This window comes from Schistosoma haematobium, chromosome 4, assembly GCF_000699445.3.
Source record: "Schistosoma haematobium chromosome 4, whole genome shotgun sequence".
In the NCBI taxonomy this organism is placed as follows: Eukaryota; Metazoa; Platyhelminthes; class Trematoda; order Strigeidida; family Schistosomatidae; genus Schistosoma; species Schistosoma haematobium.
Genome location: NC_067199.1, coordinates 29813145 through 29837392, shown reverse-complemented (window position 1 = coordinate 29837392; position 24248 = coordinate 29813145). Strand labels below are relative to the sequence as shown.

Below are 24248 nucleotides of genomic sequence, written 5' to 3'. Positions count from 1 at the left end.
CTAAAAATAAAGGATAGACATACTCCAGTTAAATTCAGGCCGAAAGTTTGGGACGAGACAGTAAAAAGAATAAAAGAAGAATTGACATTACATACTGGTATAAATTTACGTATATTTAAGTGGGAAAACTATCCTTATAAAGTAAAGGTGAGGTCACAAATACATATTTAAACAAGAATATGGTAAATATAACTTAGTGAGCGAATCAGTCGGACAATAAGTCTGAGATTATATAACACATGGAGTGGTAGCTTGGAAGTGAATTGCTTATAGCTATTGAGTTGCGCGTTCGAATCCCACTTTACAAAATCATGTTTGAACAGCTGGGCAGTGACAATGCAACTTAATACTGTTAGTGGCCCGATGGATCTGACTCCTATTTAGATCGTACGAATGTTTGTTATCGCCTATTCTCGTATATAATCGTCGACTTAAATCGCGTTAGTCAATAACGGAATTAAATAAGTCGAATAACGAGAATTGACTTGAGAATACATATATTTTGTATATGAAGCGAATGAAACAGAGCAAAGCAAAATGGCACGCAGGGAAGATGGCTAGGATGCCAACTCCCTTTTAGTCAAGCATTACTCAATATTTATAGGCAGACAAAATAAAGCTACAGACATGTGATTAATGGGATAAGAAGGGCACACACATATACGCTCATATAAAAAACAGTCTAGATTGATAAGCGAATAAATAACAAGGTCAAAGTATGGCTCAAGTAGAATGAATAGATGGGATGTCCGAAAGTTAGAATAAGGTATATGGGCTTGGCATAATAACTGACACTACATACTCAAGTAAGGATTCGTGCAATGAACTCAACATTGCTGTGACGACGGAAACTATTATTCAACTATTGGTACTGTTTTACATTCAACAGAGTTCGGATCTATGACCCATTAAATGAAAGTTTAGGCCATAAACTCTTAACAGATACGATACTTTGGACCAGCATGTACGCTTCTTCGTTGATTAGACAATCGATCATGATTCAGATGAGTTTCAGTAGTGCATAAATGTCGAACCATCACACGAATGAGTCATCAATCGATATCGCAAAATGACAACAATCCGGAAGTCCACCATACAAGATACTGTCTACAATACACTCAGGTAATAAATAATTTAAAACGCATGTAAAATTCGCGTAGACTCATTTTTAACGAGTTTTCACAAGTAGCCATAATCTATCTGTTCTATAAAACTATCAGCTAATCGCCCCCTCAATCGAATCAGATAACCAGTAATTTGAGTGACAAAATCAAATTACCGTGCCGTATGTCTGAAATAATATATTGTATTTGAATGCTGTCTATAATTAAAAGTGAATATGAATTTTCCTACGAAAAATAAGAAATCGCGCTATAAATGTCAAAAACACAAGGTTGCACAAACCACGTAAGAAACATAAGACACACGAACAATCTTCACCTTTATTAGAACAATCACACTTGATGATATAGCGCTCCTTTGACTGGTTGGATAGATAAAAAAAGTAGTTAGAAGGGATGCCATAGACGTAAGCTAGATGCAGGCAATGTTATAAATCAATAAATGTATTAAGTGAGTCAGACCAGTAGAGGGTAGAACTTGATATCATAAACATTAACCAGTGTCAATCTCTATTCGTTAAATGATACCAGCAACACCTACGCACTACAAAGGGGTAGACAAACGAAGAGTAATTATTTTTTGTTACATCAATCACAATACAATCTAATTCAAAACTGTACAAAACAAATGCGCAGTGATGATGAACATCAGTAACTTGTGCATTAAGAATACATCATTTAGATGAAGATCAATTAATTATTCAGTTTGTGTATAGTAATAATGACAAATATCATATACTGTCTGTCGATTCGAAAATACGAAGACAATGTTCATGTTTTCTACCGAGCAAAATTTGATACTAAATTTAATCGCTAATAATTTCACATAACCTAATATAAGATGGCGACCGATTGTAATAGAATAAAACCCATGTTGACTCAGTAAGAAAAATTAAAGGCTGATGATCTTATCATAGACCTAATCACAGTTACAATGATGATGGCATACGACAATGTTATACAAGATATGTACAGCGATAATATGGGATATAAACATCTAACAGCAGATAAATTCCTTTGACTGCGAAATAAAGTAACAGAATAAGGGACAGTGGTTACATGTCTATCACACCAAGACAGATATATATATATATATATATATATATATATATATATATATATATTTAGCTAAAGAGATTACGATTGGCTAAGCATGAACCTTTGAGCTAAAATAGACAACCTACTAATGAGACAAAAGGATAACAATGGTAAAAATAAACAAACGACTAGGCTAACTATTGCTCAACGAAATAAGTAAATATGAGTATAACAATCGCTTACTTTTTCACATGAATTTATCTCACTAGAAATTTTCTTAGCTTTTGAACCCGGTGGACGTCCTCTTCTACCGGAACTCAATGGAGGCATTGAAAAATTAGGTGTAAGCGATAAATTTACAGGTTTTCCAATAGTGGTGTTAGGAGTTTGTTTAGCTGCTAGAGGATGAAGTCGTGTAGGTGTAATATTACGGTCAGTTGGTCCGGATTTGCTAGTCACTTTAGTGCATGATCCATTGGAGGTTTGGTAAGCACCGGATGAAGTATTTGGTGGAAGTAGCTTTTTATTAGACAATAGTGGTGTATGCATATTACTATTATTCATATAGGCCTTTTTATGTTCTCCTGTCTCGTCTAATATATAACGTCCATCTGATGTTTTAGCCAGTTTCCCATGAGTAGCTTCACGATCGAGACAGACACGAAGAGTTGCTCCGGTTAACTCCGGTATTGATTTAGGTGAACCATTTAAATCACTTAAAAATTGTAAAGCTCGTTCAACTTGAAAAAGACTGTAACCACCATTTGGTCCTGGTTGTGAAAATGGGATTAAATTAGTACATGACTGTGTTGATTGACTTGACAAATTACTTTCCATGAGACTACGAATAGCATCAACTAGTTTATGACTTACACTAGGCAAATTAGTATTACCAGTACCGGAAGTCGCTGCTGTTTTACGCCATTTTGATGGATTCCGATAGCTTAAATTACCTTTGTAATCGACGCATACAACTGCTCCAGCATCAGCAAGACGTTGAAGGCATAAATGAGTTTGTTCTGAATTTATGTTTTGATGTCTTTTTAAGAGACAAGAGATACGTTCAAAATCAGGTCGAGCTTTTCGTTCACGCAACTTATCAATAGCATCCAAAATGGCATCTCGATGAAAGTCAACTGCTTCTAAAGCCTGTAGATTTCTAACATTACCAACTTTTGCAGGGGCTGAAACAAGAGGTTTTTCATTTCTGAACGATAATGTCGAAGCATGATCACCATTGACTGATGGGAGATAAGTGGTTGCATTTGGATTGGAAGACAGAGTGGCAACTGTTGTGATCGGTAAAATAGTAGGATTATTTAAAGGGAATAAGGTTGCTGTGTAAATTGGTGTTGTATAGTTGGAGGATGATACGAGAAAAGAATTTGTTGTCTCCGTTATTGAGTTAGATGGCAGGGATTGAGGTATTCCTATGGGAACAGGTAAGACACTGACAGAGTTCGTTTGAGCTTGATTACTAAATGCTACAGGAAGTGTAGGTAGCATCATTGGTTGAGAAGACAAGATGCCAGATGATATCTGATTATTAGATGGAAATAAAGGTACAGGGAGTGTAGATGGGTTCCCAGATGTAGACACAGATGAAGAAAACGTGGAAAGTGAATTATTATGTCCTGGATGAACAAAATGAGACATGGGAGTACCGAATGGTGATGGCATAGATAGAGATGAAGAGTTGGATGACATAAGATTACCAGAAGTAGGTGCGAAGAATGGAAGAATCGGTGTCTGGAGTTGTGGTGGACTCGAAAGCGGAACTGTACATGTAAGGTTTGCCGGATTTGGAGGGAAGTTAGTAGGTGGCAGTAGAAATGATCCTGGGTTTAACGTTTGCGTTGAACTAATATTTGAAGGCATCATATTTGTTGGCATTGACAATATTGTTCCTGGAGAATTTGGCAACGAAGATGGAGAGGCAGGAAACATGTTGTTAATTGCAACAAACGCGGTCGGACCTCCAGTTTGTGCGGTTGCTAACATAGCTGGAAACTGTGTCAAATTAGTGGGGCTAAATGACATGCAGCAAACCAGAATAGTGAAATACTAGAGAAACCCCAAAATCTGGTTGATTAATACAATGTAATAATCCAAATCGTAGTCTAAACGTACAACCGACGCATACAACGCGATTAAATTAAATAAGTGGAAGAGATACGTATTCGCTCATTCTATGACCTAACGAATGAGAGTCAAGCTAGACAGGGTGGTATTAGATCATGCATTAAGATGTATGTACGACAACCAAACAATTGTCCGTGCGTTGGTGTGTTTATCTATTTCATTTAATGAAATTAAATAAACATATACTACACAAACACATCGTAATACTGACCACACCTAGCGAACGCATATACCTAACACATTAATATACTATTAGCCTTGAATAACAGGCAGGGTGGATTGAGAATAGACCAACCAAAATTCTCATTGCTATTTCATGATTGGTTGATAATATAGTATACAAGCGACACTCTCTATCACAACGGATGTCAAAAAGCTGGGGGTCGATTTGACCTTCGCATTCAGCTAAGCCTTTTCATTGATCTACCAACTGGGGGAGAGTAAGATAGTGTATTTAAAGCCTACATTCCTGACCCACATTGTCTAGGTCATTTTTACATTGGCAGTTGAAAGCCTCCGCTAGAAGCCTATTAAGCTAAGATACGTCTCTTACTATTAATTTAGTGGGGGGGAGGTTGACATAACGCAAAGTATGAATCAATATTTTGTCTATGCAGACAAACTGAAATATTTCGCGCATGTTCGCTTTTGGCATCAATGTGTATAAGTACAATGATCAGTTGTATCAACTTATCTGCAGTAAAATAAAAATTGATAGACGCGCTATAAATAAATAGTGGAGATATGAAAAAAATTTAACCGATTTGCGAAAACTTGATCAGTACTGTAAGCCTTTACTCGTAAAGCCAAACAAAGCTTTGTATTTAAGTTTAATATGTATGTGCATGTAAGCATTTGCATACATGATAAAATAGAACAAATAAACCCACAGTTTAGTTGCGCGTTTTACGCACACACACACACTTGGGTAAGAGAGGTAAATTTCGTTCATCTAATTCTGACCTTACTGACTAAACATGACATATCATCACCCTTCATAATAACGTTATGAGGGAAATTAAAAATTCTCTGTGACATTTGAATCTAACACTAAGATGCATTTGTGAACAAGCAAAACATAGTGAACTATAAATAAGAATAATTGTAGTAGGCTTTTCTCTGAACGAAATATAATAACCATGGTAGGTAGTAATTAGGATACAGCGCATTGCCTGAAAAGGTGGGGGTTCGAACCCACGAAACATGAGGCAAAAAAAGAAATGAAAAGCATTTTAACACTGGTTATGTTTAGTTCTAAATCAAAAAAATGTGTGATAAAGGTCCCCCATAGAAAATTTGTAGAATAGTTTGATGTACCTAATCATGTTGCATATGTTAAACTTCATTAAATACTTCCGGACCAATAAGGAATTACAGAAAATACATTCCTTTTAGACTCCAAATCTTCGTCGATAAAAACAAATCAATGAACCCATAAGAGTACATTTTAAATCTATTTTACAGATTTTATATAGAGGACTTTAAGCCTGGAAATGCTCCTTTTCATTATGGGTTAGAAATAGACAATACTACAACTATTTTCTCATTGGTCATATGGTTCATGAGTTCGAATCCTCCTTCTTGAGCATAGGTAAATTGGACAGCTGTTTCATGTTAATTTGAAGCCAATAATCAGTAAATACCCCAAAAATCGCTCTTCGTTCTAAGCTTCGATGTCTAGAAGCATGAATTTTATCCGACCACTTAGATGAGATATGATAGTTTACAACATTTTACAACTTCAGTCAACTTGCAATACGCTGCAACTATCATCTGATGCCTTCGGTTAGTAACTTCACCATTCACGACTTGATTTTCTCAAGAGCTTAAGTTTTCTAGCCAGGAGCTTAGAGAAACTTACAAATATATAACGTTTTAAATGTCATGATAGTCTATGATGTTTTAAAAAATTTGTTTAGAAAGGTAATGAAAAGTTCACGACTAAGTCATCCAGCTCATTGTACACAACTCCAATAAACATATATACATGTTCATAACATTTTACATTGCACTATTGCTACTACTACTATTCATAACAATAGTAATAATAATAATACTGATGGCAATAATGCTCAGAAATAAAATCAATAAACTTTAGCAAATGGTTAAAAAATTATTTTAATAATTAAATTGGCCAATTGTTAATAATTCGATCAATTAATTGAAATGTACTCGGTTACACAACAATAATATGTGATGGTCGATAAACTAATGATAAATAGACTTTCGTCATTTCTGTATTAGCGAATTTCTAGAAAGGGGGTCATTATAAACGCTTGTAAAATAATAATAATAAACAATATATGTATTTAATCATCAATAATTAATCAATCTTTGCTGTGTACTAACATTTATTCTTTTGAAATATAGTGTAAAACGAAATGTAAATAAATTTCCTTTCCTTTGTTTAGCTGAATGTTACTAAACATGTAGAAATAGAATTTATTGACCTATAGATTCTAGGATCACGAATATTATTAGTTTTTAAAACAGTTAATTCCTTTGACAAATTTGGATAGTACAATGAGAAGACGAAGGCTATGAGAACTATATGGTACATTTTTACAATGCATTTCAAACATTGTGATCACACATATGCATGGGACATTATATTCTGAAAAAATAAATGGTTAACTAGGCAAATTAGGATATAAAAAGAAACACAGACAGTACTAATAATAAAGTATACAATGTGAAAACCAATCTGAATAATAAGTCACTAGTATCATTAAAGATTAAGGATAAGTACACACTGTTTATGAACACATAAAAGGGGTTTCAGTTTTCGTATACCCAAGGCTTCAATAAACCTTTAATATACGTCCTTTAACGTTTTTACACAACACCATAAAGACTGACTTAATATCAACCCTATAACCGGTCACAATCAAATGTTTCGGAATGGACGAAGATATATTTTATCCTGTAATATTATTGAACCACTCGAGTTGATTTGTTTTTACGAACTCATTTAGACATGTGTTCAGTGCATAGTTCTGAAAACCTTCTCATTGGATTATTATAACAATATTAATATCATTTTCACTCGGTACTATTCTCAAAAATATATTTATCGGGGTAAACATTCACAAAGAGTTAATTTAAATCACTCAAATACCTTTATCAACGAATGTGTGTTCACTCAGAAACAACAATAAGACTATTCTAATACAAACTTGTTAAACATCAAATTAAAGGCAATGGCTGGAGAGTTTTTATAATACTAATGTAGAACTTACCAGTGCAAGAGTATGAATTAGAACTGTTACGACTATATGGTCGAGATTGACATGAATTATTGTAAGTTACTTTAAATGAACATAATGATAACAACTGTCAAACAATCTCTTGACTACTTTCAACGATTTACCATAATCAAGAGTAAAAATATAGGTTGTTTCCAGTTTTTGAAAATGTAGTTCTCACTTTGATAATATGAAGCACACAATAATTTCAGTTGCTTATCACCAATTGATTAAGTTAGATTCACGTAGACTTCATGCTGCCACACAGTAAAACGAAATACTTAATGATACCAAGGTTTTTTCACTCACAATCTGATTTACATCATCATCATGTACTTCCTCTATGATTGTTCTTAGAATGCTACTTATGAGGAAAATTACGATGCAGTAGTGACATTCAACAATTTTGCCTAATTTCGCTGACAGTTTGAAACATTGTCAAATCGTATACTTAAGATCATGTTGTAAATTGCTGTCATGATATTTCATTAAATTTATGAGAAATTACCCTTGTGAAAATTGCCATCTGTAGCGGCTTAAGGACTTCACAATATGTGCTTCTAGTCTCGATTTCAACATTGTCTTAATCTGAGGCTTGTGTTATTATTCAATGTTGTTTATTGTTTTCCTTGATGAATGTAAGTGCATTGTGTGAGCCTGTTGGGTCATCGACTCAGCTTTTCCAACTTTCGTCACTCACTTTACTCTTCATGCTCTCTTAGCATATAAAGTACATTTTGGTTAGACATGAACCGCCGTACCATCAAACAGATTGAAAAACTTCTATATTAAGGTCAAAAATTCATAAAATATGTCCAATCGTCTACTAGTTTTAACTAAGTAACTGATTAAAATTCCTATGATTTGAACAAAGTAATCATACTATAAGTTAACCTGAGACTGATTTATTATCGCAAAATATTGATTCTTCGTTTTCTTTTCAGAAATTTAATCCATAATTTATTTAAAGAGATTAGTATATTATCCATCAATATTTATTAACTCAAATAAGCATTCAAGAAAAGTACTTTGAAAAAAAGTTTAACAAGACTGAATTGACATGCAAAATATCAATGTTCAGTATTATGAATTTAAATTGTCATTTAGCAACATTATCAAATGATATCAATCAAATAATATTGCAAAGATCAGTGCATTTGGTAAGCATTAATTTTAGATTTATGTAGAGTAGTGGTAACAGGGGTAGGGAAGAACAACTATGTTGATAAGCATCACAAATTGATCTTAGCTGTTTGTAATATTAAAAACTAGGATTGGGCAGCTATCGTGTGTAAGTATAGAACTCTTCAGCAGTATACACCAACCTAAAACCTTTAAGTCTTGCGATGAATACACTTAATTGTTAAACAAATGGTTTCCAATCTAACGAAACATAATTCCAACTTCAATTAATATGTGATATGAAATGACCATCATTCAGCATTCATGGTAGCAACTGTTTCAATCTAGACATATTTAAGGTCAGTTGATCATTATTTCAGAAACTTGTCATAATTAGCTTAATTGAAAGGATTTCTAATAAACAGTAATATTGATCAGCATGGAAAGAATAATTTTCTCTTCAAATGGTTCAGCCATGACAACAACATAAACACTAAACAATAGCAGCTACCAGAGTGACTATTGTTTCTAGACAACGACGGCCTTTGAGCGATGCAAAAGTAACGTTGAGAAACTTCAACTAATCAGTAAGTTTAAAGTAGGACTATAAATGAATGTGAAGAATTACGATTAGAATCCAGTGTTAGAAGTTAAACTTCTCATCATGAACTGATATTAACTATAATGCCAGAATGTTGTTCAACTATAGGGGAATGAATGAATCTATTTGTGCCGAAATTTAAGAAGCGCTATCTGACTTCTTATTGGTTCATCTATAAATTATAGTACTGACGCGTAACATAGTGATAATAATAATAATTAAGCCAAACTTATATCAATAATCATAGTTGAGTAAATCTGGGAAAAAGTATGAGTTGAAAGAAAAAAGAAAAACAACGTATGAAATCACTGAATGGAATAATCATACACAGACATTGATAACAAACATATCGTTCATTTACTACACAGATCAATCATTCTAAGCAGATATATAGTGGCTAGCAATGGAATAGAGGACACACGTTCTATCATATTCGGAGGTCGTCAGTTGAATGTACCTACATCCTAGAGTTGATGTTCACCCCGAGACTAGAACCCAGTACCATTCGTTTTAAATGTCACCACACTATCCACTTAGCTACTGAGTCCAGATAGCTAGTAGTTTGTACGCTGCTAGCCACCACCTAGCTCTGCTAGACACTTCAGCGATATACATCCTTAACTTAGTCACTAGGTGTGGTAACGAATAATGATTGTATCATATTGCCAATTGACTAGAGTTGAAAATTTACTTGATTGGATATCAACCCGTTGTTTCTAAAACCAAAACGGTTCCTCTGAAGTCTTATGTTCGATTTCGAACCTGATGGGTATGTATCCATATTGTTGAAGAGTCATCTACTAGGATTAAGTAGCTATCCAGTACTCTCTGGTTTATAATCGAATTTAATTCATCATGTAATTAAACTCCAAAATATATTTCAGAAAAAAAACAATAGAATAAGTTTGTATATGCAAAAAGTTCGCTACCTATTTTTATATTTAAGGAAATAATCAAAGTAATAACTATTAATTAATTGATGATATTAATCTATTATAATTTACTTAAACATATAAACATTAGCACAAGGAGGCACCAAATAGATATGCGCCACATAAATCATTCGATCTAAGTGAGGGCTGGGATACTGCCCGGGTGCCCAAACCGAAGCAGGATCGATCTATTGACTTGGTTTAAAATAGAAAATTGTTTACAATAGACTGATGGCTAACTTCAAGAGGGTTTTCCTAAAGTGTCTGGTTAGATGTGATTTGTAGAAGTATATTAAGTTGAATTTGACGAAGTAAACCGACGATGAGATTAGGGGATGTCAGTGCTTTAGTTTGAACTGACTAAATCTATAAAGTATGAACTGTAGAATGCCAACTTTATTACTGAACATCACACTCACCATTAGAATTGGAGGCCATCAGTCTAACTGGATCTACAATATCATGGACTGGTAATGAGTGGTTCTTGACTTGCTTAAAATAATCATTCAATGCTCTTTAGTGTTTAATAGTTCTTCAGTTATATTCACTTTGTGATTACAGAAAATATTCTTGACTATCATTTGATTAAGAAATATTCATCATTAATAATAATAATAATAATAATAATAATAACAAGGAAGACGAATAGATGCTGACATAATTAACAAGCGGTTTAATTTAAAGGAAACATTTATTTCAACTTGTGTAATACAGTCTAAAAAGTGTTAATGTATAACAGTAAATGACTGAAATAATATAAATGAATTATTAGATTAATTTAGGGTAAGACTATTCTACTATAAACACAGTTGAAAGAGTGAACACAACTGACAGACTTAAAAAAGGAGAAGTGTAACATTAGGCACTAATGCATGACTTAAGTTGATTTAAACAACTGACTGTCACAAGTAATACATTGTCAACATGGTTAAATCTCATTCTATCGATTAAATTTCAACAATCCGACAGTATTACGTAATCAGAAACTTAGTTAATCAACTATGATTATCCGTACAGGATTTTGGAGATTATTGAATTTCGTGAACCGATTTAAGGTGCACTGCCAGTGAAATAATCGTCTAGTGCTTCCAATTTTTCAATGGTGTTCTCACTTTGATCAGTTCATGGAAATCAATTCAACATGATTTATCAATGACTACATGAATTTATTAAAAAAAATTTTGTAATCAATTTGTTTAATTCATCTAATCTACCAGCGGAAATAACTTAAATGATTCTGGAAGGAATAAAGACAACATTTTTCTTATTATTATTCATTTGAATAAACAATAATGTCAACTTGACAAATGAATAACTATTTACTAGAACAAGACTATCTACAGTTAATATGTTTTGAGACCATTGAAGACTGAAATCAATAAGTGTTTTAATGGTTTTTCAGGCATTTGAATATTTCTCTTGATATGATATGCTATGAGCATTAAATTAATATGGTTAAAAAAAATCATACTGCTGAAGTTGAGGATAATCTTGAAATTTCTAACCTAACTTTTAGAGAGTGAAGAAGCCATGGGAAGACGAAACTGGGGATCTATTGCTAAAAATATTACTGGGAATCGGATGCATGTATTAATTTTACATAGTTTCTGAGTTACTCATGGTTCGCATTTAATTTCTTTTTAATCCTAAAGCAGACTATTCTTGCCAATAGTAATAATAATGTATTATCAGAACCTCTAACTGATTGAGTTAATAGATGAGGCACTAACTCAATGATAAAATTGAATGATGATTATGTTGGATTACAGATTGACTGAATTTAAAAATATAGACTGTAAGATTACCGATCATGGTAACTGGTAGATCTTCAAAATCCTTACTTTGATCATTATGTGTTGTAAAAAGTATGTACTGTTGAAAACGAGAAGTTTTTCAAGTGTCGTCTGGGCTTTTCTTTATTGTTCTAGTTTACCGACATTCAAGATGAAAGGGAAACTAATTTTTATACTATGTATAAATTTATTTATCAAACACCTAAATTGATAATTTATTGTATGTTGAGTTAAAATTTATGTAAATTAAAAGTGAATAATTAAAATGTTATTGATATATGTATTAGGTAATAATATACAACTCAAATTAACTATGTATTATAAAACGTATAAGTGGTACAGTAGAATGTTGATTATTTATAAGTAGGGGAAAATTATTCAAGGCGAACAAATGTCTATTGAATAACTTTAACATAAAAACATTAAATTAGAATATGAATCTTAGTTGCACTTCAAGACTGTCTAATGTATTCGTGATGAACTGATGTGAGGTTTAGTTAATACATATTCGACATTTGATCGATATAACTGTTCAAAGAGAGAATACAATGACTGAGTGGGAGGCTAAATTGAGAAGAATAAGATTAACAACTCTTGCGTATTAACAGGTGTTCAGAAATATGTAGTGACTGACCAGGGTTAAGTGAATAATTTACTTGATTTGGTAGTCTTGAGAAATAATTTGGCATTTATGGTTTTGATCGGCAAATCAACTCCTAGTTCAAGAAAGTATATCTCGAATTCTTAATACATGGATTAGGGTAGAAAAAGTTTCCTCGTAGCTCTTCTTAACTGATGGTTGTCAAGTCCGATTGTTAAGCGGCGGATGAATTTAGACGTAGTAGAGATGGGTGCTGAGATGTACCCCTAATGCATCCGAAACTATTCTGGCTCTCAAGGCCTAGACAGATATTTGAACTATAACACAATTTTTTTCAAGTGGTTTATTGGAATTTACCATGTATTAACAAGATAGTTGATTGCGACTATGGCTGTATGACATTGATCTACACAAGTAAATAGGGTATATTATATACAGATTTGGTCACACTCATAGCTTTAAAATTTCACTGGTAAAATGATATCTTCCAACCAGGAAGTCAGGAGTTCAGTGGTTCAAGTTTCCTTGATTTAGTTCAATTCTGATCTCATTTCATTAGTGAGTTACAATTACATTAGGAATTTCGTCGACTTCACAGATCACGTCCTTCATCTAAAGACTAGTCAATAGTGAGCACAGAATTATCACTATTAAGTGAGGTATTTCTATTGAGATATCATTTAATTAGAAGTTAATTTTCACTACTAACTTACATCAGTATTACATTGATGACTGGATAATTTCACAATATGATTATTTCTTCTAATATAAAACAGTTCATTATAATGTTCTGTCATATAACAGATTTGGTCAATAGAATTCGATTAGTTCTGAGGAATAATCAAAATAATGCATATGATCAGTTAGTAACTGTTTAATGATTGGGTTTTAATTGTATTAACCCTACAACAATCTATGGATTTCGTTTTGATTGTTCAATTTCTGTTCTTATGTAATAATAATGATAATAAATTCTAGCAGTTAATCATTGATAAACAGATTGGTGATCATTAGAACAGAATAAAATAACATGGCTATTCATTATAATAATATATTCGTTGTGAATTAATCAATATTTACTATTTTCATTCCATATTTTTATACTCATTAAAAATGAAATCGTATGAGATAACACAATCTGATCTCTTTTCCATTAGATGATATCTTATATTGATTATCTATCTATTAAGTGAATAATATACATATTAATAAATTATATGTTAATGTTAAGAAATTTACTGTCCGTAATTCTGTTGTCAAGTCTAAACTTTTTTTATATTAGTGATAGATAAAGCAAAACAATAACAACGCCTGATATTAACCAGTAGTAGTACAATAATGAATGAAATAAATGCATAAATATATACAAAATAATGCTAAATTATTGTAATTATTATCATATAAAAAACTTTAATATTTAAATTGTGTGGATTAGTATATACTAATCCAATAAACTGATTACATTCTGAAAACTAACGTGTGACTAAGCTATTATATATACGCTCAATTTAAAGTTAGGTTACAATCATGCATTGACAGTAGTTAGCTGAAACAGTTGATCAGCGACGTCTTTAGCTCTTCGGTACAAGTTCGGTTAACATTCGAGTCTATAAACTAACAATTTATTTTTATCGGTCACAATATATCAATTTTAGTTACTTATAATCAAATAAACTTTTAAATATGTAACAAAGAATTATGATTAAAAATTATTTATGCTATGCGTGAACATATCTATAGAGAATTATAAGTTATAAAATGATGTGTTCAGCATACGTACTCACTCAATTTCACTGCGAGTATAACAACACATGTTAGTGTATAAAAATAAATTAGTTACAATTTAAGAAGATAATTACTGTAAACTTATGTGCTTAAACATCTTTTTTTAGTTACCTTGTTAAGAAAAAACACACAGCAAGCCTAAAATATGAAGAGAGAATCTTTTATTGACGATATCAGTTAGTGTTTACGCTTAGTAGGAAATAACTTGCTATCACTATGACTATGCCTATTCTATCATTGTGTAAATGACAATTATTTAAACAGATTGAATAAAATAAATAGATAACACGTTCCATAAGTTGCGTAAAGAAAAGAATGAACCCAAAGATGATGTCATATATGTATTGTACTTAATAATATAGTATTATAATAATTTGGATTAAATCACTTCAGATAACTAAAATTCAGGCGGACACTTTTATTTCCAACATTATTGATTATATTAACCATATATAAAAACATAGATATCGAGCTGGAGTGAACATTATTCAATGTGAGAAGTAAAATTTAGTTATTTACTTTAGAGAAACACAAAGAATTATTTAACATTTATAAATATTAGCAAACTACAGGGTATATACTAGTTCAATGTTATAGCGAATTAAGATTGAATATTGGTCAGAGAAAATGATCAGATTGTAAATCTTTGTCGCTTCAGACGGTCAGGACACTGCCTTCTCGTGGAAGGGGTGTTGTTTACGAAATCAAGAGGAAGAAAAGCGAATGTCCGGCATTTTAACCGGGTTGGTGGATATGGAGAGTCCACCTAGGGCAGTTGAAAAACCCTCATTCAAAACCAATGGTCCACATGGGTTCCAGTATCCTGAGAGAACAAATGGAGTATGAACCAATGATTGGTAACCGGCTACCATGGGATTGCATCTGCTCACGTTGCTCTACTACCTTGTGGATCAGACGTTTAGGTCAAAGGCTCCGGGTGTGGTCCCCTAAGAAAACTACCTACTTCGGTTTGAGCACCTGGGCAGTATCACAGCCCACACAAAAATCAACTGACTTGTGTGACGCATACGTATTCGGTGCCCTTTGTACCAATATTTATGTGTTCAAATAAATAAATAAATTTGTGATAGGGTGTTCGTTGATTAGGACTAACTGAATAAAGTGATTATAAATTGAATCATATGAGAAGCGTCAATACCACTAAGATGGTAAGTACATCATGCTATAGAGTGCCAACCAGTAAAATACCTCCTAAAGTTCGAGCATCCTGTTGGCTACCTTCAACCAGCCAGTACCTCAGATTTTATTTAATTCCAAGTATTGATGGAATTTAGAAGAATACAATTACCTCAACTAGATCATATTTATTGATCCATATTGTGATATCATTATCGATTAACATGAATTCATAAGTGTTGATATTTCAGCAAAAATATAACACTCGTTTCTTGTATTTCTGTATTAAACAAATTAGTTAGTTGTTGCATTTTTGCAATTTGTACTATATTTAATTATATATGCAGTAGGGGTAGAAAGATGTCAAAATAATTCTAAATACAAGAGAAAAATCAACTGATTAGTTGTTTTTTCTCGAAAAAATAAATACACACAACTTCCTACAATATTTGCTAGAACAGGAGCAACTGTCAAAATCACATGACTAATATAAAGCCTGAGTCATGCATCTACATATTATAAATTAAAAATAATAACCATATCATATCATACGTTAGACAGAGAATGAATAGTCTGAAATACAAAAAAATCGTATATGACATTACTACAGGATACAAGTATAACACACGCACACACCAGACATAAACACCAAGGTATTAACAATAATTCGACTACAAGGGATAACATCAATCCCCAGATTGAATTTTCCCATTACAACGACAATAATGAAAGATTGAGACTGAAAGGAAATCGTTAGATTATGAGAAAGATTTAAACGAGAAAACAAAAAGCTAAGGAATTACAAAATCCAATTTTGTTCATCATTACAAAAATATCGCATTAATCATTGATCTGGACATAATAGCCGTATTACTATTTGAAATGAATCTGTTGGAAAATAAATGTAAACCTGGACTGAGTTTTATTTAATAATATGTGGACTGATTGTTATGATCAAATTAAACGTCTAAAACAGTATTGAGTCATAGTACGAAATTTAATGAATGTGTAAAATTTCCTGTTAATTAATGAAAATAGAAGTAACTCATCAAGTACATACATATGTGCTTGTCTTTCAGCTAGACTTTTGTATGAAGGGTAGTGACACAAACCAATTATTCAAACAGAATTATAGACGGAAGACGTTAGACAAGTTAAAAAGTGGAGTACTTCAATTACTGGACGATCGTTCTATTAATTAATTAAGAATGGTTGGAGGATACTAACAAGAAGCCGATTCTGGGTTTTCATATGGATTGGTACTTCTCAGCTAAACGTATCTCTGATCCTCAAGATACTGACTCAATTTTAGGGACTTAAAATAGATCATCCAATGACGAAGTCAGGGACGCTAGTATCGTGATTAACCTTCTGTATTGCGGATATTTTTACACTTATCGATGATGCCATATCGTCTAACCAACTGCATTTACTTCACGCGATGTGACTAGAGTTTTAAAACAACGACATTACATAAATGTAGAAGGCAAATAGCTGTAATTTCTCCCTTAAACAACCGATATTCCCGAGTTATCTATAGAGTAAAGCCAAGGCTTACAAACAAGCCAATGTGAATGGGTTGCAAGGCCTAACAAATTGACCTGTTATAATGAATGGGGGTAGAAATATTATACTTTTTGAAATATAATTCTTTAGACCAATCAGGAAACGATGAGTCACCTTTTTCATTTGCCACATAATCTAAACAATAAACAAATTGTGATCCATCTAGTCAGCCTTAAGCCTAGAACGGTCTATGGACTAGATGAAGTAAAAGATGGGTTAGCAAAATACGAGGCAAGCATGCTTTTGTGGACCGAAATTAAACACAGGAGAGAATAAATAAAGGACCTTGGAAATGTGAAAAAAATGATTGGTAGTGTCCAAATTTATATCTAGACCATCTATGTTAATTTTAATATTATGAGGATTTTTATCATCTGATTCGCCCATAAAACAAATACTGAGGGAAAATATGCGGATGGTTTTAGTGAAATATACATATGAAAACGTGTAAATTTAAGGAAAAAATAAGAGTACGGTGTAAGTGTTGCTATATAATACGTAATAAAATAATGTACATAGCTGCTTTTTGATTTGTCATTGAAGGGTGATACACATGAACGCAATGAGAATAAAGACAATAACTACTCTCGTTAGATTAATAGTCGGTTTCGCATTAATGAATTATCATACAAGCTCTCTCTAAGCTACAGAATTAGAAGTAAATACTTCAGTTTATTACAAAGTCTGTGAAGTGCAAAAACATACAAGTCAGCTAACTCAACAGGGACCCTGCCAGACACTAAACGTACAATTATTACTTTACTATAGCATCCTAAATAATTGTGAATCTTCCTTCTGAACCGGGGAATGGTAAGAGACTTTTTTATGGAGGTCAGGGACAAAAAAGTCAGGCTATAAGAATGTATTATCATCATCACAACCTGGGAGTTGTTCTAATATACAAAAAATAAAATAATTGTGATAAAATACATCAAATATTTCTGAAATTAAGGTATATTTTGATATGAAGTTCAAACATAATTTCAACTCTAGTAATTATTAATGTATATGTATTTGACATACTGGTGAGAATTTGTACGAAAGTAATTTCTACACAACTGAGATAAGTGTAATTACAACTTAATAACATTTGCGTTGCCTTTTAGAATTTCAAATGGCTTATTTATTTTGTAAAATGAAATATATTACTTATTAGTAGCAAACGCCGATGACCAAACCAGTCAGTCACAAATTGCATGGATTTCGAGAGTTATTAAATAGTATTAGACAATATACTTATAACGTATCCTGTTCTTACGCCGATCTTTTTACTGACGGCGGATTAATATTTACAGTATGTCATATAATATAAAACAAAAACTTAATATCTACAACTGACAGTTTAAAAAAAATAATATTCATCAATGAGAGATTATAATACAAAAATGTTTAACTAGATAGAAGCTTCACATTAATTGATGGATTGGGTAGCATTAATTTACAATATGTACCCGACATATACAACTGATTTATCACTGAGTAGTGACTAGTATTACATTTGAATAATCCTTTAGTGTTGATAGAATTCTGTCGATTAGCAAATTGTAAGAATTAGACATGATGTTGGTCACTACTTCGTGGTTAGTCAATTATAAATGTCTCGACCTTACAATTTATTTGAGACCCGAATACCTCGGTAGTAACGCCTCAAACTGTGAAGCTGGATGATGCGAATTCAAACCCACTAAAAAGTATCACTACCCTCAAGGTTACAATTGAGCCTTGTGAAGAGGACCAAATAGCATGAAAATTTGGGGGTTTCTTTTGTCTACTTCCAGTCGTCGAATATGCACTCAATGTACTTGTCATCTTCATACTGACAGTGCCAATAGACATGAATGAAGTTGTTGTGAATAATTACAGAATAGTGTAGCAGGACACTGACTAGGTATAAAAGATTCTTTTAAGGATTGATTACCTTCGATTGACCACTTTTAAGTAATGACAAACAGACTTCAGGTTATGAGAACGAAGCCAGTTTAATTATGCGAAACTTAGAATCTGACACTTGTGTGTCAGTTCAGGTTGCTACATCACATCAGGATAGCTAGATAAATTCTATAGTAGAAAAGAGTGGGTATAGAAAAAATCAAGTAACGGGAGATTATCTCACTCGGTGCTTAGAAAATACCAGGAGTGGACGAACCTGCGTCAGTGACCGATTTTGAGCCACACTACCCCGAATCTTACGACAATGAAGGAAGAGTAAACGAGTATAAGCATAAATAGTATTCCAAATAAAAGCCGAATAAAAAAGATGCTAATTAACTCGTCCAGCCTATTCTTGAAAAAATCTAAATTACGAATAACACAATGATTCATCAACAATCCGACAAAACCACATACATGGGGATGAACTGAGTTATTATTGTGATGTATATGAGTCTTCAAACCTTTCAAATAATATTCTCTATGGTAGTAATAAATAATAAAGCAATGATTTCCAACTATATTTGGTTGAGATAAGTTTAAAGGACGAATGTATACTTCAACACTTTTAGCAATCAATACACCTAATATATTACATTGGCACTAGTTACCAACTTAATAATTACTAGAGGTGAAGAGCGAACTCCATGATACTGACTTAAGAAATTAAAGTCAGCAATATAATTTATGAAAATAAATAGCATTATACTTAATAATGTCTTTACCAACTAACAAAACTAATGTGATATTTATAATTGGTAAGGTACCAATAAACTTAAAATTGACCTACTTTAGTTAGCTATTGTGTTCGCCGATGTGGTAAATTAAGATATCACACCGACTTAACTTGGTATGACTCCACGCTTGAGGACTAAGAGTGAATATTTTACGTCGATAGCACCTTGGTGTCACATTGTCGGACAGAAATACTTTCTCGACAAAAAACATCCGAAAATGAGCCTCCTTGGATTCATGTAAATTAGAATTTGGACACCTCTATTCAGCATAATGGACACATGAAAACAGAAACACTGTCCCAGCTAACGAATATCATATCTGGGTTTAATGAAAATTAGCAATTGCAACCAGTTAACCGACGATCTTCTATAACCTTGATAAAGTATTTGTACACAGATTTTGGTTCGTAACTTTTCAACGTTTTCCTTACGAACTGTAGGAACAAATTACAGACTGAAATGTAGTTTATTTACACTAAGTAATAGAATAAGTAGTAACAGCAACTAATGTACTAATTCTGTTACGCTTTCACTCAGGGAACTATTCAGAATTAAGTAGGACTAATATGCAAATCACAAGATTCTACCACATACAACCACGAGATGCTCATTACCACACTAGCCCAAAACTGTTAATTCTCAAGAGCTGTGGTTCTATCGAGAAAGACTTCTGATGGGTCTAAACGACAAATAACAAACCTGAGTGCACCAAGTAACACGGAGTAATCTCATAACCTTCTTTCGGTCAAGCAATTAGAAGTAAATCAAACCGTACTTCGATTCATAGAACTATATATTTTTGAGGATGAACTCAAAAGTATCCCATCGATAGGGGACAATCAATCGTAATTCACACATGTCTCGTGATCTATTGCACTTAGGAGTCAGTTAACTGCAGTTTACGACTAGACCTATCAGTCAAGCTAGGTTTATGGTACCACACATCTTATATGTTTATACTAGCGGGCAAGCCTTCGATTCCAAAGAATCCCGATGATCCAAATTGCAACTCCGAGATGGTAAGTTACTTCTCGACACATCCGGTAATTTTGGACAAAGTATGGGTAATCTTTGCAGAATAAAGGAAATGCTCTAACTGTTCGATTCGAATTGTATGGTCTGACTGATGATACGAACACTCGCTTACAGATTAGTAGATTGTAATCGATGCCCACATCTATTATATGTTAGCTACTGATTGTAGAGTAACATGCATGTGAAGCGCAATTTAACTATTAACAAAATGGTTTGAAATCATCATTGATAACAGATCATTAGTACTCGACATTATCAAGCGTTAAGAAAAGTTTACACGAATGTACTAACAAGTTCTTTGGTGATAAGAGTGGCATATACTTACAGGACTTTGGTAACTAATGAACAACATAAAGCATATAATTTATGTTTTTTCAATCTCATAAAATACTGCTGAAATGAAGCTAACATCACATCGTAATAAAATATAACCGACCGATAGTTTCATCAAATACATATAAAATCAGCCTCATGTGTAGTAAGAGATTTAAAGTGAAGATATGGTCTTTGGTGACCATGACCAGTTAAACAAGAGAACACAGGGTTGTTTCTGCACGACAGCATACACACTACAAAATGTTAGTCTACTAACAGCACACTTCATGAGTAGATATAATATACTTGTGGTCCTGTGTCCATCAATACCTTATATATTAGCACTTATACATAACAAAAAGCAATAGTTCTAAATAATGAGAAGTTAGCAAATACAAGAAAGCTGCACGGCGAATCGACCTTTAAATGGACAGTGGTAACTAATGTGCAATAAATAGTAAGCCAGTTTTACAGTCATATGTTGCGAATAACAACCTGGAACATAATACATTATGCATGGCCGTCCATTCGTACTTGTTTTAACACTGAGTTATACGTCCTAGATACAAGAACTGATACGTATCGCATGAACATAATCTACTAAGGACAAACCTAACAATTTGAGACACATTCTCCAAGCTGATTGAAAAAACAAATATGTTAATCTTGTATAATGTTTATATACATACGTGTGTGAATATTTACGGCACCATTCGGTGGAATTTCATATGCTTTCGTTGGGCATTAAAGACAATAAACAAAATTTTATCAGCTGAGCATTTTTACAATAAACAGTAACCTTAAAATATTCGGGGGATGTAAAATCGAATGAGACGACTAGCGAATGTTACAGAACAGCAAAAGCATCCACTACAAGCTTTATTGTGAAATTAATTACATTTTGTTTTCAGAATATGGAGCAGTTGGTAAAACTTCTTCTTTAGCGGCCAAAATTGTGACGGTGTCAGGCAAAGGTTTCCGTGGACCTTTTTTGCCGGAACTATCGTGATCCAACATAATTTTGACTTTGATTCCTAGTATACCTAAAGAAAAACATAGATCAGTAAGACCTCTTCTCGTCTACTTAACAGCTAATACTACTCTTAAGACTTACCTTGTGGAAGCTGAACATGACGTACGGCCTTGTCAATGTAATTGTTAACTGGATCTCCAGAATGGATCATGAGTCCATCACAAAACTTCATAGCTTTAGCTCTCTGACCCTTAATTTTACCAGAAACGATCACTTCAGCACCTCTCGCTCCAGATTCCATGATGAATCGGAGTATACCATAGCATGCTCTACAAAAGTCTGTGTAAAGATGCACACTTACTTCCGTACAGGCAACCCGTATGTCAGTTTGTATCTAAGCGATTCCGCCTGTGCAATAGCGCTTAAACCACGGAAAGTCATCTTTTCGGCAAACAGTCCCAAGGTACCATCAGGAAATCCGAAGCGCTTTTGCAAGACTGAGGTGAGCTCTCGGATACGGCGTGAGCCCTCACCAAGGACACTCTGGGTTTTTGTAGCTAATATGATGACTTCCGTGTATTTACGGCTTTCACGAACTTGAAAACCACTGTAACCATCGTCAGCCAATTCACGTTTAAGGAACTCATCCAATTCAGCCTTAAACACTCCAGCTTTTATAAACTTTATCGGTAAATAAAGACATGGAGAAACGAACGAACCTTCCGCTTGAGAGATATTTTCGGAACATTCGTCATTCTTCAAGCACGACTTGCTCTGCTGATTCGCGCCGTCACGTCGAAGTTAATTGTGGTGCGCATTATTAACATGAGGACGAACAAACACATGAATATACAATGTTTTTACAGTAGTGCTTTTGATGCATTAACACAGATATAACGTAGATTTATATACATGTTATTGAAATTGTTTCCCTACGTACAGCTTAATTATGTCAATGAATCTGATTCAACCTTTGTCGAAAAAATGTTTAAGTGATGAAGCATCGTTTTGACGACTTATTAAATATTGAGGTTAGCTGATCTGTTTTTCCTCAATTGAACCAGGTAGTTATTAATGGTATATGTATGTTTTCATCAACAAATATAAGCAGTAAATTTTAAACGATCATTGAGGAGACCAGTACTGAGTTCCGTTCTTAGTCCTTCAACTTATATGCTTTGTATGAATAAACCACGACCTATCATTGGACTGTGTTATACGGCCCCGAATCATTTGACAGAGATCATCAACATTGCTAATGGACAAGTGTTATTAGAATTTTTCTACAGTTCTCTGGGGGTAGTATATGTCATTACATTAAGATCACGGCTAAATGTCTTTTGATTGAGACCAGATGTATTAGAACTGCATGGTCGATGGGGTAAATGTTCACTCAAGTAGATATAAATATGCATTTGCCAATTCACATAGATCTAGTGACTTTCTAAAAGAGAAGTTTTACATAAACCACCAGGCATTGTTAAAAAGACGATTCGAGTTTTACAGAAAAATTACACAGGTAAATATCTACATGATTTCGGAAATTGGTGGGTTATCATTTTTGGTAGTTTGAAAAGCTAGGTAAACTCTGTTTATTTTTGTAAAGAATTAGGAGTTGATTTAAGTGCGCATAGTTCTCAGAAATGACTTTTGTCTCAATATAATTCATCAGAGAACATATTAGACATGTTTAAAAGTCAGAAATGAACAAAACTAGTTGCGCGTAGTTTTTCCTGCTGAATAATCAACTTATAGAATTAAGTAACGTAATAAATCGTCTCCACACCAACTGACTAAGGCGAGCGAAGAATATACACTCTGACAAAATTATAAAAAAGGACTGATTATGGAGTTTGACGTGGTATTTTCAAAATAAAACGACGGCTCACAAAGTAATTCCATAAAAAATACTGGAAAACTCCAAAGGAAACCTAGCATTTGTTAAGCTATTTTCTGTGAGATACTTGTTGTGTATTATTGATGAAAATAGTGAGATTAACCTCACGCCAATACTTGGATGGTGCTTCATCAAACATTCCCACTACTTGTCTTAGCAATCAGTTAGATCCGTCCGCTTGTGGTGCGATCTGACGAATGCTCGTTATTTTACTTTAAACTAGGGCTAACAATACTCATGTATTCATCATTGTAAATTTATCTATTTTTGGATGTTATA

At 33.2% G+C, this 24248-nt stretch overlaps 1 protein-coding gene across 2 annotated transcripts in view; it reads right to left on the bottom strand.

The window, feature by feature from the left end:
• Window positions 1-22881, bottom strand: part of RPS3 (40S ribosomal protein S3) — a 45932-nt gene extending 23051 nt beyond the window's left edge. Inside the window, exons 1-3 of one of the 2 annotated variants that reach the window (XM_051216166.1) lie at window positions 22792-22881; window positions 22214-22753; window positions 19803-22142 (exon numbers count right to left, since the gene is read on the bottom strand). In XM_051216166.1, the coding sequence (XP_051066726.1) occupies window positions 21994-22142; window positions 22214-22373 (309 nt within the window). In that variant the 5' untranslated portion in view covers window positions 22374-22753; window positions 22792-22881 and the 3' untranslated portion in view covers window positions 19803-21993. Of the gene's footprint in view, window positions 1-2402; window positions 22143-22213; window positions 22754-22791 lie in introns of those variants that run through there. The other variant, XM_051216164.1, reaches the window with a different exon arrangement.
• Window positions 22882-24248: the final 1367 nt, after the last annotated feature.